Source organism: Saccopteryx leptura, chromosome 2, assembly GCF_036850995.1.
Source record: "Saccopteryx leptura isolate mSacLep1 chromosome 2, mSacLep1_pri_phased_curated, whole genome shotgun sequence".
NCBI lineage: Eukaryota > Metazoa > Chordata > Mammalia > Chiroptera > Emballonuridae > Saccopteryx > Saccopteryx leptura.
The window spans coordinates 50,050,826-50,069,495 of NC_089504.1; the positions used below are offsets into that span (position 1 = coordinate 50,050,826).

At 40.3% G+C, this 18,670-nt stretch overlaps 1 protein-coding gene across 1 annotated transcript in view; it reads left to right on the forward strand.

Moving 5' to 3' along the window:
- The window catches only part of LOC136394589 (guanine nucleotide-binding protein G(q) subunit alpha), a 313,975-nt gene that overhangs the window by 102,887 nt on the left and 192,418 nt on the right, over positions 1-18,670 (forward strand). The window contains exon 2 of the mRNA XM_066367948.1: positions 5,570-5,754. Within this exon, the coding sequence (XP_066224045.1) occupies positions 5,570-5,754 (185 nt within the window). The remainder of the gene's footprint in view (positions 1-5,569; positions 5,755-18,670) is intronic.

An 18,670-nucleotide genomic window follows, 5' to 3' on the forward strand; every position in this document is an offset into this window, starting at 1 on the left:
TTTGGCTGGAGCCTTCACGTTAATTAAAGGCTTTAGATATGGACTTCTGATGGTTTGACAATATCTCCAAATACAGTCATCAGAGGCACTGGCAGGATGAAACAAGTATATTCATTGTACAGCTTTAAATACTACCATTTTTATAATTCCTTTTTGGTGTTTCTTCTTTTTCTTGGAAGCTTATAAAAAGTAGCAGTGGTGTGAGTCTCTCTGGGCCCATAAGATGATAAAGAGAATGGACCATGAGGACCCTTGAAGTTCCTGACAGTGCAGTGATCGGTCATTGTTTTCCAGGGCCCTTGAATGGAAGTTGGGGACACCGGCATTCTTCAGAACAATGACAGTAGTAACTGACAGGTTTGGAGGCACTGAGCAATTCTACACAGATTGTGTTTCACTGCTCTGTTGGTAAAAGTGTGGTCCAAGAATCCAAGTTAAGTGGGAGGGAAGGTATCAAAGAGTCCATGGTAGCTTTCAACAGTAAATAACAATTCATTGTCAATTAAGAAGTCAATATATTACTGAATTTAAAACTGCCATTCTTATTGCACTGGGATGTGGAATAAGAGAAACTGTTCTATCTTTAGAGCTTAATTGGACAGAACTATTGACAGATTATAATAGTTGTGCAAATAGGTGGAATAATCAGTGTAAACTTCAGAGATGCTTAGTATGAGCAGGCTACATGGAACAAGTATGGATTTGTGGCTGAGGATGTATGTGGAAATCCTCTTGTGTTGAAAAGATCTTGGCAAAAACTAAAATGGAAGCATCAGATTGTGTGTGTGAGTGTGCATGTCTAGTATGCTGTATTCTAACAGCTTACAAAGTGGTGCACTCCACAGTAGGATATTAAATTCACATGTGATGTTTGTTCTGATGGAAGGACATGTGAAATGAATTGGGAATTGCTGTCTGTGCTTTATCTTCATCCAATGGGTAGGGAAGGAAAAAAATTAAGTATCCCTCAAAACCAATTACGCATGCCGGATGAAGAGGCTTTTTTTAATAGCATGATTCTGACACAGTCTCATTTCTGGGTGTTTTTTTTTTTTTTTGTATTTTTCTGAAGCTAGAAACAGGGAGAGACAGTCAGACAGACTCCCGCATGCACCCGACCAGGATCCACCTGGCATGCCCACCAGGGGGTGACACTCTGCCCACCAGGGGGCGATGCTCTGCCCCTCCGGGGCATCGCTCTGCCGTGACCAGAGCCACTCTAGCACCTGGGGCAGAGGCCAAGGAGCCATCCCCAGCGCCCGGGCCATCTTTGCTCCAATGGAGCCTCGGCTGCGGGAGGGGAAGAGAAAGATAGAGAGGAAGGAGGGGGGAGGGGTGGAGAAGCAGATGGGCGCTTCTCCTATGTGTCCTGGCCAGGAATCAAACCCGGGACTTCTGCACGCCAGGCCAACGCTCTACCACTGAGCCAACCGGCCAGGGCTCATTTCTGGGTGTTTTGATTAGCTGGAATAAGAAAAGGCAGAGTACTTGCCCAAAGGTACAAATTACTTTTCTGGGGAATATTTTCAGTCACATATACAGAGATTACTAAAGGAGAAAATCAGTTTTATGGGATTCACACCCTTGTCTGTGTTGATATCTTTATTAACATTATTAATTTGGTGGGAGACATAGTCAAAATATCAAGGAATGAGACACCCCTGCCCGCAGTGTGCGCGCACACACACACTTATATCATGGCTCCTCGCTAGGTTTTATTTTATGTGTCTTTGGAAACAGTAGATTTCTATTTCTTTAGATAGGTCAAGAGTTATTTGTGCCCTGTACTGTGAAAAGAGATTAGCCATCACTGCCTTCACAAAGCAGCCCACGGGGGAAGAGTCTGCTTTCTTTCATTCAGAGTGAAATAATTGTGACGTCTCTCATTATACTTTCATGTGGCCTTAGAAAATAACATCATTTTATATAATTGGGGAATAGCTGTTTTTTTTTTTATAGTACCAAATATGTTTTTCATACTAATCCTGAATAGATTGTTGAAATGTCCATTTCCAACCCCTGAGAATCTTGTATAACTACAAAAATAGGAGAAGTACATGCTCTTTGCATTATACATTTGCTAAGAACAGGCCATTTGTTTCCGTGATAGAAGTCTCTATGGAACAAAGAAGCTGAGTTTTTTGCTTGGTTTGTGGTTTAGTTCGTATACTTTCTTTTGGGTCCAATCCAGTATTATAGCAGAATACTATTTTAGTAGACTAGTTTTATCATTCTGCCTACAACATTTGCATCACACAGATTTTTCTCCTAAATGAAGCTTTGGTTTCACTTTGAATTTGCTACGTGATATAATGAAATTATAGTTTGAACATAAAGTTCTTGACTGAACTTTACCTGGGAGGGATAGCCAGTCAATTGGAAGATAGCACTGAGATTCAAAATGGGTCTCCATTAGTAAAGTAGTATTCAGAAATTCAAAATTAGGCTAAATGGATAAAAGTAGGGTATAGTCAAAGCCAGGCTAAGACATTTTTGACTGTGGGCAGTAGCAATTAATTACCCTGTATTTGTGGCAGCTGTGAACAGGTGGCCCTTGAACAACTTGGGTACTTAGGGTGCTGACCTTCCATACAGATTTACAGCTTCCCTTCTTCATACGCCAACCCCAACCACAAAGTTGACCTTGGAACAATGGGGGCTTGAACTGCTCCATTATAAGTGAACCCGCACAGTTCAAACCCATGTTGTTCAGGGGTCAACTCTTGTGACAAACTCAAACTATGCAGCTGAACGCTAGTCTTGAGCATCACGCTGGCCGCTGCCAGTTAGGTCATCTCAGCCACGATGCCTCACCTCTCCAGGGCCTTTTCCTTTGTATGGAATGAGGATGAACGCCTCTACCTCACAGATTTTTGAGAGGATAGAATGACTATTTCAAAGTGCCTGGCAAAGCATAAGGGATTGAACACAGATTTCTTTCAGTTTCTTATACAAGGGAGGGTATATTCAGGAAGTGGAAACCACTGTTTCCCCTGCCTATACAGGAGATTGGACTTAGACAGGGGTGGGAGGACACAGGTGGAGGGGTGCACATGGATGTTCTGGGGGGCAGGTCTGGGTTTATTGTATGTTGCGGGAGAGTCAGGAGCCTGGATTCTGGTTTGGGCTCTATCATTTCATCATGATATAGCCTTCAGAGGAGTGGTAAGAGTGTGAGTTAGTGACTAGAAGCACTTTATAAACTACAGAGCACCTTATAAACAAGATTTATCAAGGAAGGGCAGAGGAAGAAGAGTGTACCCTCCACTGCCTTGCCTTCTCACTCCTTCATCTTATATACACTGCTCCGTCTTTCCTTTGGTATTGTAATAGGCAGGGTTGAGCGGAAAACATGGCATACTCTAGCTGGGTGACCGAGGAGAGTTTTATACAGGGACTGTTGACAAAGATGTGGGCCAGGTGTAGGTAGCAAGTGAGGGCTGGTGCAGTAACCAGAGCCCCACAGCAACTGAGCAAGGGCAGGGTGTCATACAGGAACCCGGAGTGGATCACTCAGCTGGACTGTGGCCTCTTGAAGGGGACACAGCTTATCTGTGGTGTTCTTACAGGGAGGGAGCTGGAAGAATAAATGCCCCCTGTCCATTCTCCTGCTCTCTCTAGTCCCCTCCTGGTGTCTCCCAATCCCATGGACTAAATCCAAATGGAAGGCCTGACCTGTGGTGGCGCAGTGGATAAAGTATCGACCTGGAATGCTGAGATCGCTGGTTTGAAACCCCGGGCTTGCCCAGTCAAGGCACATATGGGAGTTGATGTTTCCTGCTCCTCCCTCCTTTCTCTCTCTCTCTCTCTCTAATCATTAGAGTCTAATGAATAAATTAAATCTTTTTTAAAAACCCAAGTCGAAGACTCAGGATGAGAGAGCTGTTATGTAATCCTTGCTTGTCAGCCTCCTGGGGCATCAAGCAAGATGAGAAAATGGATAGGGGAACTCTGGATGTGTCTGGGGCAACAGGAAATTATCTTACTTTGGAGTTGGTTTTTGGATTTCTTTTTCTTAACTCTTAATTCCTTCCCATTCATTTACCGATCCCACTTGGTCAGAAGTCTGCATTAGTGTTATGCTTAGTTATTAGGTTCAAAGAATTGCCAAGTGTAGACTGCTCTTGCATGGCTTAAGTGAAACGCTACCCAGTGTATGATAGTTTATACTTCATCTCGTACTTGCTTTTTTTTTTTTTTTTTTGTAGTTGTTGTTTTATTTTGGGGGGGGTGAGTACAGAAGCTTGTTGGGTAGCTAGGAGAAGGAGGCCCTGTTGCCTGAGTCCTTTTCTTCTTGTACCATTAAACTCACACGTTACGATCTCTTCTTATTGTGTAGCTCTCAGCAAGCTTCTGCAGTAGGGATAATACACAAAGAAGCAATCTAGATTTTTTTTTAAATACTTTGTATTATTTAGGAAAATAAAGGTACTAGTTTCTTTCTGTAAGTTGTAGATTGATAATGAGAAACAACTTTTTAAAAATTTAATTTTTTTGTTTATTCAGTGAGAGGAGGGGAGGCAGAGACAGATTCCAACATGTACCCCAACCGGGATCCACCTGGCAAGCCCACTAGGGGACAATGGTCTACCCATCTGGAGTGTTCCTTCATTGTTCAGCAACCAAGCTCTTCTTAGCATCTGAGGGGGAGCCCATGGAGCCATCCTCAGTGCCCAGGGCCAACTCGCTCCAATCGAGCCATGGTTGCAGGAGGAGAAGAGAGAGAGAGAGAGAGAGAGAGAGAGAGAGACAGGAGGAGAAGAGAGAGAGAGAGAGAAAGCAAGAATTGAGGGCTGGAGAAGTAGATAGGCACTTATCCCGTGTGTCCTGACCAGGAATTGAACCTAGAACATCTATACACTGGGCTGATGCTCTACCACTGAGCCAACCTGCCAGGGCTGAAAAACAATTTTATAGCTTTGTTTCTATTAGAAGTGCTCCTTTTTAGGTACTTTTTTCTTAACCAGTATTCACGGTTGAGATTTCCACTTAGCCAAATAAATAACCTCACTAGATACAATATAGTTACTATGCAGAAAGATCTTCATTTTTATTTGGATACTGTACTCCCTGTATACCCCATTTTAAAATAAGAGACAGTATCTAGAAACTTTTAGGCATTTTTCTCTTATCACTGTCTGACTAGCATTTGTGTAAATGCATTGTCATTTCCAAATCCAAATCCTGGCTAAACAACCCCGCCTCCTGGAAGCAGTTCAGATATTTCTCAGGGAAGAAAGCTTTTTCAAGTGTTTATTCAAAAGATGGTGTTTTCATTGTGTTTCTTAGAAGATAGATGGTTACAAAGCACTATCAAAATTCATGCTGAGTGGCTTCCCAAGGAGTGACAGTTGTTTTTTTTTATGCACCTATGCCTCTGATATGGACTCTCATTCTCTGATTGGCCAAGTGTTCACTGTAGGGGACATGTCCACCTCTGGTGATGCCGCTCTGTTCTCCTCTGAGCAGGCTGTTGGGGGTTGTCACGTCCAAGCTGCTGTTTCTATTTTAAGAGGGAAACTGGGGGACGGTGTCATGGTCTGATGAGCTCCTGTTATCCATCTTTCAGGGACAGGAGAGAGTGGCAAGAGTACGTTTATCAAGCAGATGAGAATCATCCACGGGTCGGGATACTCGGATGAAGACAAAAGGGGCTTCACCAAACTGGTGTATCAGAACATCTTCACGGCCATGCAGGCTATGATCAGAGCCATGGACACGCTCAAGATCCCCTACAAGTATGAGCACAATAAGGTAGGCATGGCTGCTCACGGAACCCCTGGCCACACCGTCCGCAGCGCGCGTCTGGGATGCCTAGTGGGTTTTTGAAATGTTTGTCTTTCATTTCATCCTACATGAGACTTTTAATAGTTCAATAAGTTGTTTTTAAATAAATGTTTATTCTCAGATCTTTAAAGTTACAGCTATAAAAATTGGAGTTGTGTTCTTAGCGATATCAACAAGAGACACATTTGGATGTTCAACGATAACAATGTGTGGATTTACAGTTGAGGGGCACACATTTCATTGGGAAGACAGTTTGTAAGTTCAAGACAATTGACCAAAGCAAGGAAATTCAGAGAAGAGGCCTTGCCTCAGCCTCCCACTCTTCGTGCTTCCTTGAAAAAAAAAAAAAAAGAATGAAAATAGCTTAAGACCATTCTGTCTGGTTTAATTTTGGATTTTGTGACTTCCTTTCAGTAGTACCACAGGCTTAATTTTACTTCAAAATGGGCCCATCTGTCACTTGCAATAACCTTTCAAACACGTTTCTCTACAGTTGTGTTAAAGTCACGGACACTTCTAAAATCATTCGACAAAAGGGAATTTTCAGCATTTTAGAAAATAAGCCAACTTTCCCAATATCCAGCATTATCTCTTAGTTGAAATAGAAAACTAGGTTTATATTTAGGTGACAACAAATGCTATAATTGCTCATCCTCCAAAGACTGGAATAAGCAACCCCAAACAAGGCCCGTGCGTGTGACGGTGGCTTCGGGTTTGAGGGACGCTGCAGTCGGCCCACAGGAAGCTCCGCAGCGCCTGCGTTGACACCAGGGAGTGATGTCTGTGCAGAGGCCCCCGCCCTAAGGGAAGGGAATCTGTTTGGAATTTGTAGAAATGTCTTTATATTCTGTTTTTTTTCCTTTTTGTAAATCAGTACTTCCACTGATGAACACAGCCTTGTTCCTTAGGGCTTATAGGTGCTGATCTTTTAGAAAGCTGGTAAAATCTCTCTTGTTTTTGACAAAATACTATATTTGCACCTACAGTTATTTTAGGGTCTTTAATCAGAACTTCCATTCCTCCAGAATTTCTGATAATCTACTTGAGGATATTTCCACATTCTAGAATCAGTGGTAAGGGAATAGCAAGCAGTTGGCATGCCCTGTGAGACTCATAAGCTGAGATTTAACTCATAAAAATGAATTATAGGTAAAATAAATGAATTCTGGGTACCTTCACTTATGTTACCATCTAGAAGTTTCTAACTATAGAAATCCTATTAAAATCAGGCATTTCTGTTTCTTGAATGACGCCTTGAAATTAACTGGCTGTTTCTTATCAGATGCTCCTTACACTTAGTTTTTCGATGGCAACAAGAGTGTTTCTCTGCAGATTACTGAGAGACCCTCCACAAATAACCCTTCCTGCTTCTGTTCTCAAGAGTGAAAAGACCTGGGTAGATTTGTGAGCCAGGGACTATGACACCTGAACCAGGTGACACTGCCTGGATATCCAGTGTGAATTTAAAAGGATAGTGGGCCCCGTGCCCTGCAACAAATCTTGTGTAAGGAATTTCTGAAATAGGCAACATGCTTGTTTTGTTGCAGTTGTAAGACAGTTCTTTAGAAGAAAAATTTTTGTTAATGCCAGTGACTTTTCCAAACAACAATTGGTGGATATATGATGACCTGATGAATTTTGGCCAAGTTGGAAAATGTGTGGTATGATTGACGTACATTTGTGTGACTACAGACATGTTGCCAATTTACATCTTACAATAGTCTTCCTAAGTTATACTCCCCCCCCCCTCAAATCATCTTTTTTGGATGCTCCAGAAGAATCCTTCAGAACCTTGCCTTAATGTTAGATTTCCATATGAAGATCATTTATCGTAGTCATGTAGATGTAGAAAGTGGAGTTGAGTTTATGCTTATTCATAAAATACATGGAAGAATACTTAACAGTGTGTTATTTGAGCTCTTTGTATCAATTCTAATTAAGTAGACTTTTCTGTTGAATACCATTCAGGTGGAAATCAACATCATAACAATCTATTAATACATTTTTCTCAAATATCATAATTATCCCATGAAATTTTCCCATGTCTCTTAGTTACGTAACACACTTCCTAAAAAAGTGACATTCGTGTGTGCTGACCTCGGAATTAAACATTCTTTAATATGTTTAATTCCCGTTAAGTCAGAATATAAATTACATTTGTTCCGTTTTTTCAACATTTATATTCTAATGCGTCACACTCTCCTTGCTTCGCCCATTAACTTCTCGAGCTCTGCCCACTCCTTGACTTTATTAATGCTTGTTAAGGAATTATGTCTTCTCCTTCCTGTTCCACCCAACTGCAGCTTCCTCCTAGAGTTCTTCTCTACTCTCCCCTGTAGTACTAAGTAATCCCACCTTCCTTTAGCAGAACCTTTAGTGGAGTATACATAATGGTCCAGCTTGTGTTAATTATAACAGATTTTGTATTGATCTGATTTTCTGACTAGACTCTCCTAAGCTGCTTGAAAGTAAATGTTAATGTCAGTTCCATCTTGGTATCCTTCATTGTCTTGGCATTGTGTCTAGTACATAGTAGAGGCTCAAAAAATTTCTTGTTTTATGAATAGGTAAGTCACTCGTAAGCCTAAATAATTAGAAGTCTCCTCTTTTGACTCCTAAGTGGTTGAAAAGATTATTTAAATCAACAAATAGCTGTAAAAAATGTTTGTCTACATAAAATAAATGCAGTGTGCTGTCAGGGATGCAGAAAAATTTAATTAGAGTTAGGCAGAAATTTATAATTCAGAGAGAAGCCGGGGAAGAGCTAAGGGAGGGCGCACCTGGCAGGAGGAAGGGTGAAAGGGAATGTTCAGAAAGAGGAAAGTGCGTGCAGTGCATAAAGGGGCCGGTTTACTTGGAGCAGACTTCTCCTGGAGGAGAACTGGAAAATAGGAACCAAAATACAGTGTAGCATGTGCATGTGAAAGGTTTTGAATCCAGGCTAAGAAAGCTGAGTTTTATTTTCTTGTGTTTATGACATTTATTTAATAATAATATTTTATATTTTGGTTAGAATTTTCTACAGAAGTTTTTGGTTATAATATGCTTTATATTTTATAAATAGTTTAAGGGACTTAGTGTACATTTTATTAGCAATTACTGAGAAGCAGTGCATTGTGATTTATATTATTTTGTGGCACTAAACAAATAAAATGACCATTTTGTTTTTTAAAATGTTTCTTTGTACAGCCTGCCACATTGGCCATAATCTATGGTAATAGCATAAATAAAAACAAAGACTTCCCAATATTACCCAGCCTAACTTTATACTTGCTTCTGAGTTTCATATTTTATAAGGCATGGTATAACTTACAAATGATATAGTCTGTTCTTAACTGGAAAACTACTCACAGTTTTGTTTGCTGTGAAAATGGTTCCAGCTTGGAACGCCACACCAGAATGTTGGAATTTCTTTTGCTCCTGTGTGTTCTGCATTGAATCAAGAGTCCCTCTGGTTGGCCGGGGCTGGCTGGTGCACTTGCATTGGTCCAGACCACAATCACTGCCCTATGGCATGTGATGGCACGGCATCATATGACTTTTTGTAGGCCTCACTCAGTGTTCCAGAGATCACCAGTTCAGGAGTGGCTTGTAATAAATTCCAAAATTTTACTGAATAAAGATTTGTTTTTCCCCGAGAGGGTATCCACTATCCTATACTTGATCGGCCTGGCATGTGGAAGTCCCCGGTTCAATTCCTGGCCAGGGCACACAGGAGAAGCGCCCATCTGCTTCTCCACCCTTCCCCCTCTCCTTTCTCTCTCTATCTCTCTCTTCCCCTCCCTCAGCCAAGGCTCCACTGGAGCAAAGGATGACTCCATGGCCTCCGCCTCAGGTGCTAGAATGGCTCCGATTGCAGTGGATTAACGCCCCAGATGGGCCGAGCATCACCCCCTGGTGGGCATGCCTGGTGGATCCCAGTCGGGTGCATGTGGGAGTCTGTCTGTGTCTGTCTGCCTACTCCCCACCCCCTGCTTCTCACTTCGGAAAAATTCAAAAAAACAAAAAAAAGAGATGAACAGTTTCTGTGCTTAATACTTATGGAAGTAGCTAATAAGTTTCTGCCCCCCCCCCCTTTTAAAGATTTTATTTATTGATTTTAGAGAGGGGGGAGAGAGAGAAAGAGAGAAATAGGGACGGAGGAGGAGCGGGAAGCATCAAATCATAGCTCTCGTATGTGCTTTGACTGGGCAAGCCTGGGGTTTCGAACTGGTGACCTCAGCATTCCAGGTCAACACTCTATCCACTGTGCCACCACAGGTCAGGCTGACCCCTGATTTTTATGTACTTACTGTCTATTCCTGGCAATTAGCATTCTTTTTGCATTGGCTGCTGTTTTCCACATGCATGTGCCTTATTTTCTTGGTCAGATTGCAAATTACCTTAGAGTAAGCAAGCTTCTGGTTTTATAATTCGCTGTCTCCTCCACAACATGCCATAAATGTTGTAGGAGCTTTTATTCATTGAGCGGATTATTTGAGATACAGATCCTGGTATCCCTTAATCATTGCTTCATAATTTCTGTGAACTGTTCACACAAGGAATTCTTTTGGCCATTTCAAAGATTTGACAGGCCTCAGGAAGGCCTTTGCCAGTCCCAGGTGGAGAATCCGATGCAGAGCTTCTTCAAGAAGGGAGCTCAAGATGGTTACTGAATAGAAGGCAGCCGCAAGCCAAAGTTGGGTAGACAACGTCACCCCTTTTGTTCTAGTTTCTACTTTTAGACTGTTAGTCCTGATAACTGCGGCTCATTTAGCACCTAGGCTGCAGCTGCCTTTGACTACCTAGCCAGGAGGAGTGTGCAGGCCTGATAGTTTCTTTTTTCTCGTGGGTGCAAAATCCAGGAGGACATGTTGCTACAGTACCTGTTGTCCTCTGGGAAAGTTATTTATTTATTTGAGGAGAGGAGAGAAAGAGAGAGAGAAACATCAATTTGTTCTACTTGTTTATGCATTCACTGGTTGATTGTTGTTTGTGCCCTGACCGGGGATTGATCCCTCACCCTTGCATATAGCAAGACCACACTCTGATCAACGGAGCTACCCTGCCAGGGCCTTTTCTGTGAACTCTTCTAAGAAAGGACTTGTCACAGGGAAAGTACCTCATTAAACACATTTACAGCTTTCTGAATTTTCTGTACTTCCTGAGAAATCCCTGATCGCACAAGCCATTTTTTCAGAATAAAAATGTCGACAAGAACATGTCAGTTTATTGCTGGTTTTTATCAGATGAACAACAAAAAAAAAAATACCACTTTTTTTGTCACCATAAGGGAATTTTCTTAGTTTACAAAATGCTAAGAGCCTGATTTTATTTTAGTATTTCTCACCTGTATGATAAGCACTTAATAAAAGCAGAAATTAATCAGTATGCATTTTAATCAGTTTCTCAGGAGAGTTGTAGCAATCAAGGTTCTGTGCTGGCAAGCAGCCGTAGCCAACACTGGGTAACCTAAGGAGACAGAGAACTTGGGGGCCGCTGAGGTTACTGGGAATTGAGGAGAAACTGAAGGACTAGCTCTTGGAAACCAGGGCAGGTCTGAGGAACTCATCTGTGAGACGGGTGAACTCTGACCGTTTTCAGTCTTTCTCACTCCACTCAGGATTCACATTCCTGGGAAAACCTGCCTGGTTGGTCTAGCCTGGATTCTGGGCTCGCTCACTGGACAAGGCTGAGCAATCTGATTGACAGTTCCCGAGGGAAATGTACATACAATTGGTAGAAGAAGGGGAATGGTACTGGCACAAATCACAATTATCCACTGCAAAATCACACTGTCAGTTTAGAAAATAAATTGGCACGTGGGTTCTTGTCGAAGCAAACCCTTCAGTTTTGCTCAGCTTTTGCAAAGCCTGTCCCAAGTATGACTGCTTCTTCTAGGCTTGTTCAGGTGGGGAGCAGGAGGGGGTCGAGGCCTTGGTGATTTAGCAACAGTTCCATACGAAGCAGCTGAGTTTGAGCCCAAGCATAGCGAAGCTGAGTTATGTTGGGATCGTCACATCTCCCTACACCTGAATTTCTTTACTCTCTCAGCCTGAACTTCCTCATGTGTAAAATGGGACAGATAAGAATAGCATTGTTTCAAGTGATAAATAGATAATGTGTATGACATTTTTTTACAAATGATTCAGCAAGAGTTTGGAAGTTATTATAAGGTGAATTGTCATCATGGAGAAAAGGAATAGTACTAATCTTCCATTTTTATTAAGAATAAAACAAATAATTTAAATGGCATGACCAGATTTAGGAGGTTTCTAAGGAAGACTTTCCTCGTAGTGACAGTCATTGAAATGGGATACCAAGGGAGGTAGAGCAATCTCCTTAGCTGGTTGTGTTCAAAAATAGAATGTATTTTTAACATGTGAAATTCTTTAAAGAAATTTTGCTAAAATAAGATAAAAATGATAGGCAACCTCTGGAATCTTTCCCAACACTACTTCTATGTGCTGATTCTCTGGTTCCTTAACTCTCACAGAGATGAAGCTGTTGTTAAAGTGATTGCATTATAATATAAAACTCCTACCTTTTTTGAACCTTGTCCATTCCAGAGTACTTATAAAAATTTTTTTTCTAAAGACAATAAACAGATTTATTTTGAAAATGGTCTCTACCCAATGGGAGATTTTTCTTTCTTTGTATCTAAATCCCATAAATGATATTAGCAATATTTAGATAACTATTTAGTTTATTAAAAAAAGCAATGTTTAAAGTTCAAAATCAGATGTAGAATGGTGATTATGAGGGAGAAAGGGGGGTCAGGGGAGGTAGGAGAGGGTCAAGTGGGATAAATGCTGATGGAAGGAGACTTGACTGGGGCAGTAAACACACAATACACCATACAGGTGATGTGTTATAGAATTGTGCCCTTGAAACCTATATAATTTTATTAAACAGTGTCACCCCAATCAATTCAATAAAAAAAAATCAGATGCAGGTTTTGTGGGCATTGTTAGTGGTAGTTATTTTAATTGGATTGTTGGCTCCTGGCCACCAAAGACAGCCTGCACTTTTTCACAGGGAAACTTTCTACTCCTGATTCTATAATGTTTTGATGGATTTTTTCTTCCTAATAAATAGTCTAAAGAAATCTAGAGACTTTTAATAACTGACTTGATCTGTCAGTCACCTTTTTTGCTGAGATGGTTTACCACTTTCTCTTTCCTCTGAGGACTTAAGTCTTTTTTTTAATTTTTACAGAGACAGAGACAGAGAGAGATAGATAGGGACAGACAGACAGGAAGGGCGAGAGATGAGAAACATCAATTCTTCGTTGCGGTTCCTTAGTTGTTCATTGATTGCTTTCTCATATGTGCCTTGACCGTGGGCCTTCAGCAGACTGAGTAACCCCTTGCTCGAGCCAGCGACCTTAGGTCCAAGCTGGTGAGCTTTGCTCAAACCAGATGAGCCTGCGCTCAAGCTGGCAACCTCGGAGTCTCGAACCTGGGTCCTGTGCATCCCAGTCCGATGCTCTATCCACTGCGCCACCACCTGGTCAGGCTTCTCTGAGGATTTATTGGGAACTGAACCACTGCTGATTCCCTAGTACCTATATCAACTTTCAAAGTCCCTGTGCATACTTTCCTTTCTCTCTTAATATCTTTCAAATACTTCCTAGTCACATTATCTTCTCCTCATTCCTCTGTGTTCCATTACAATTTTTTAGTCATTGTATAACCATTACAGCCATGTTAAAATAGTGAATATGAGATTTTGTTAATCCCTCTTTCTTGGCTAAAATTAATCTATAATCCTAAGCATGCTATTATTTATCCAGGATAAGCACCTTGAGTTTAGTTTCATCAGAGGAAACTGAAGCAAAGGAAGACTTCAGAAATAAACTAAGGCTGTGTTCTTTTACCTCTTTTTGGTGGGGGATAATTTTTATATACAGGAAAGTACACACATCATCAGGATTGAGTCCATGTATTTTACCATTGCAACCACATTTGCGTCTAGAGCTATTGATGTGAATTAACACGACCAGATGTTCAGAAGCCACCTCTTGCTTCCCTTCCAATCAGTACTTCCAACCCCATCCTGACTTCTAATAGATCAGTTTTGTTGTTTTTTGAACTTAGTTTGAATGGAAGCATGCAGTACGTATTTCTTGTATCTGGTTTGTTTTACTGAACATTACATTTGTGGACTTCACCCTTGTTGTTGCTTGTCTTTGTAATGCATTTATTCCTATTGTTCTGTAATAGCCATGTCCCATGGAACTTTATGAAAATGTTTTATGTTTGTGCTATGCAATACAGTAGCCATGTGGCCATTAAGCCTATGAAATGTGGCCAGGGTGACTGAACAACTGAGTTTTTACTTTTATTTAATCTTCTAAATTTATGGGTGACTTATGGTTACTGTATGGATAGCACAGTTGTATAATATTCCATTTTATGAATATGCTATAGTTTGTTTATTTGTGCTATTGTTAATATAAATTTGGGTGTTTCTGGCTATTACAAATAATGTCAATATGAACATTCTTGTTCCTGTCTTTTTGTGAACATAAGCATACATTACTTTAGGGCAATGATTCTCAAAGTGTGTGCCAGGGCACACTGGTGCACTGTAGAAGATTTCCAGGTGTGCCCTATGGTATTCCAGAGAAATATGTGCCTGTTGGGGACCAAAAAACCAACAGGGCTTTTGGAATTTAGATTTTTGGGGGACAGAGGTGTGGGGAATTGGCTATAAACTAACAGTCTACCCAATGCCCCACCTCACTTGTCTGATTAGGTTGCAAAAGGCTGTTAAGCTGTGGTGCTGGATTGTTTACACTCCCCCCATGTTCCCCAGAAAGACTGGAGGCAAGTTTCTTCTATCCTCTGTTTGGTGTAAAATTAAGATGATATGTATGGTGGGGTTTTTCTGCACTCAACACAATTAAGAGTAAAAAGAGAGGAATTCTTCAATGTATTGATGAGTAAATGAGAGTTTGCCTTTTAAATATATGCCCAAACATTGAAGAAATCGCTAGGACACACCAGGCTCATGTTTCTCATAAACACAAGAATGAAAAAACATAACATATTCATGCTGGGACCTGCCTAATTTACTAAATCTTACTAAGAATTTATTTATATATATAAAAAAAACTGTCATTTTTTAATTTTTTAATCTTTCTTTTTTATGAACTTTGAAATGCATACTCAAAAAATGTATCATAAAAATGTTTTTTAATGTCAGAATAAATTTAATTTTGTTGTATTTATTTTGTTTAGTTACCATAAAAGCACGCTTGGACTTAATATATTTTTTTAAATATTTGACTTTATTATAACATACTTCTCAGAAATTTGTATATAGTGTGCCCACAATTATTTGTAGGATTTTAAATGCACCCCGACTTCAAAAAGTTTGAGAACCACTGTTTTAGGGTCTGTATCTAAGATTAGGAATTGCTGATTCAGTTTTAATACATACAGGCTACCAATGAATTTTCCAGGATGATTGTACTAATTTACATTCCTACCATCTGTAACATGAGCGTTCTAGTTGCCATTATCCTTAACGACACTTAGTATTATTAATCTTTTTATTTTAGCTATTCTGGTGGCTGGATTGTGGTAATTACGTTTTTGTTGGGTTTTTTTTTGTATTTTTCTGAAGCTGGAAACGGGGAGAGACAGTCAGACAGACTCCCGCATGCGCCCGACCGGGATCCACCCGGCACGCCCACCAGGGGCGACGCTCTGCCCACCAGGGGGCGATGCTCTGCCCCTCCGGGGCGTCGCTCCGCCGCAACCAGAGCCACTCTAGCGCCCGGGGCAGAGGCCAAGGAGCCATCCCCAGCGCCCGGGCCATCTTTGCTCCAATGGAGCCTTGGCTGCGGGAGGAGAAGAGAGAGACAGAGAGGAAGGAGGGGGGTGGGGGTGGAGAAGCAAATGGGCGCCTCTTCTTATGTGCCCTGGCCGGGAATCGAACCCGGGTTCCCCGCACGCCAGGCCAACGCTCTACCGCTGAGCCAACCGTCCAGGGCCACGTTTTTGTTTTAATTTACATTTATGTGATAAGTAAGCATGATGAGCACCCTTTCATATGTTTAATGGCCATTTGTTTATCCTTTATAAAATAATTTTTACCTTTTTAAAATTGAGTTTTTCTGATTTCTTTTTGTAGGAGTTTTTATACAGGATATGAGTCTCTGTAGAGTAAATATATTGTACATATTTTGTCTGTCTTGATATTAATTTTCGTCTTAGTTCTTTTATTGAAATTCTTAATTGTAATAATTCCAGTTTATGAGTTGTTCCCCTTCTGATTATTGCTTTTTGTATCTTTTTATAGTAATCTTGGTCTACTTTAAGATCATGCAGATAATCTACTATCTTATCTTCTAAACTCTGTTGTTTTGCTTTTACATTTATATCTAAAATCCATTTCAGATGAATTGTAGAGTATGGTGTGAGGGGATCCACCCTTTTTCTTCCAATATGGATATTTAATTAACCCAACTCATTTATCAAAAAGACCATCCTTTACCCAGTGCAACATAGTATCTATCACCTTTGTTACAAATCAAGTAAATATGTATGTTTGAATTTTTTTCTTAACTCTCTGTTCTCATCCGTTGGTCTATTTTGCATACCTTTATGTCATCACTACATTTTATTTATGACTAAGCTTTGCAGTGTATTTTATATTGTACATTATAAGCCATTGAGCTTTGGTTATTTCCAAGATTTCTTCAAGATTGTACAAGAACTAAATGTATTCACTTTAAATTAAAGGTACCTTTAAGGAAGAACATTTTTTCACTAACGAGTAGATTTGCTAGGTTGAATCCAAATGATATAATTTTTCTTTATAATGCAAACATCTTTTCTTCCTTGGGCCTTAGTTTATTTCTTTATTCAGTCTATGTTGGCTGTCTAGCTCAGTACACGGATTTTTGCTTTTCCCTAGATTAACAATATGACAATTTTATTATCAATTGCTTCATTTACAAAGGGTGGTGGGGCTGCTGTGTGGCTTTGTCACTGTTCAGTGGGTTCATGTTCTTTCCCACCTGAGCACTTCCTCGAACAGGAATGGGAGGTGCACTGTGATTGCGAGGGGGTTCTATCAAGTTCTCTTTGCTCAGTACTTTTAGGTCAGCATTGCTCTGTGACACCTAAATCTGGCTGATTTGGCACCAGAATTCCTTCTGATTTCCTATCTTCGCTGTTCATTAGAAGGCCTGAACAGGCTCACCTGGCTTTTCTTTATTTGTTTTGTGGTCCCCAACTATTATGGAAATAGACCATATAGAGTGCCTCAGTGTGAGGGCTATAGTCAGGTAATGCAAACTAGGTTTGCCCTTTTGTTAACAGTATTTTAATCCTACTATGTAATTTTTTTATTCATTTATATCATAAGAGGATATTGGGTAGCAACCCATTTAGGTGAAGTAGGGGAATTAAGCACAGGCAGAACTATAGACATATGTATTCACACACACATATAATACATCTATGTACTCGTGTGTGATTGTTGTGCATTAGAAATGACCTTTGGGCACTATTTATGTATGTGGGATGGAAGTGAAACTGATGGAAAACCAGCATCGTCTCCGTATTGTATATTATAATGGCCGCCTTCAGATAACGTCTCCTGAGCTTACTTCCCCAGTCTGCTTCGTAGCCCATCTCATCTGGAAGTAACTCATCTCATGTGTCTGTGTTCAGTGTAGCTTTTCCACATTGGTTTGAATTTGATGAAAGGAAGAAAATTCACACTTAAGGGCAGAGACAGGGCTTTCATTATTTAAATTATCACTATATTTGGCACATGGTTTTACTCTGTGAAACAAATGAACGAAAGTATCTCCTGTGTGCTAGTCAACATAAACCAATTTGGTTGTTTTTTAAAAAGAGCTTTAAAGAGCATAAGTGATCTGTCCAAACACTGGAGAGCACTGCTTAAGCAATTCCCCTCTAAACCTCTTTCAGCTGCTCAGACCTTGGCTGTCCAGGACCGACAGCCACCGTTCAAAGTACATGTGGCATAGTTTAACACATTTAGTAGGAAGTGGTGAATCTGGTCATTTGGCTGTTTATAGTTAACTCTTGGCAGAGCATCACATACATACTTTCTTTCTTCTTTTAAACCAAGTAATGCATGATTTTCCCCTTAATTTTAAACTAGTATGTCTCCTTTCAATTAGAGAGGCAGAATGTATTTGTTGAAATCAAGGAAAATGAATGCCTAATGAAGTCTGAAGCAATCTGGTGAGGGTCTGAGAAAGGCTAGCACTTTTTCTTCACATTCTTACCCCTCTAAAGAAATAATTTCAGTTCTGGGCTTTCTTTTTGAATTTTTAGACATTTATGGTAGGGCTTGCATAATAGTTGGCAAAGCAACAGTTTTGCTTATCTGAGTCATGTGTATTAAAGCCTAAAATCTTAATTGTTTCTAAGAAACTGTACTCTTATTCTCCACTGTATTGTTTTACCCTAAATCAGTTACGCTTGCTATGTAATTCTGCCTTTAAATAGTGTATTGTTAACATACTAATCTTCATAAATATATGTGCTTGTATGTAAACACAAATGTATGCTTTAAAAAATGACATTTTTGTGTCCTGTTATATAAGGACACCTATCTTTCAAGGGATTTTAAAAAAAGTATTTCACTCTAACCTGTGGTGGTGCAGTGGATAAAGTATCAACCTGGAATGCTGAGGTCACCGGTTCCAAACCCCAGGCTTGCCCAGTCAAGGCACATAAGAGAAGCAACTACTAAGAGTTGATGCTTTCTGCTCCTCCCCCTTCTCTCTCTCTCTCTCTCTCTCCTCTCTCTAAAATCAATAAATGAAATCCTTTTTAAAAAGTATTTAATTAAAAGCTATGATTACTAATTTTGGATGATAAGTTTGTAAATTTATATGTTGAACCCATTT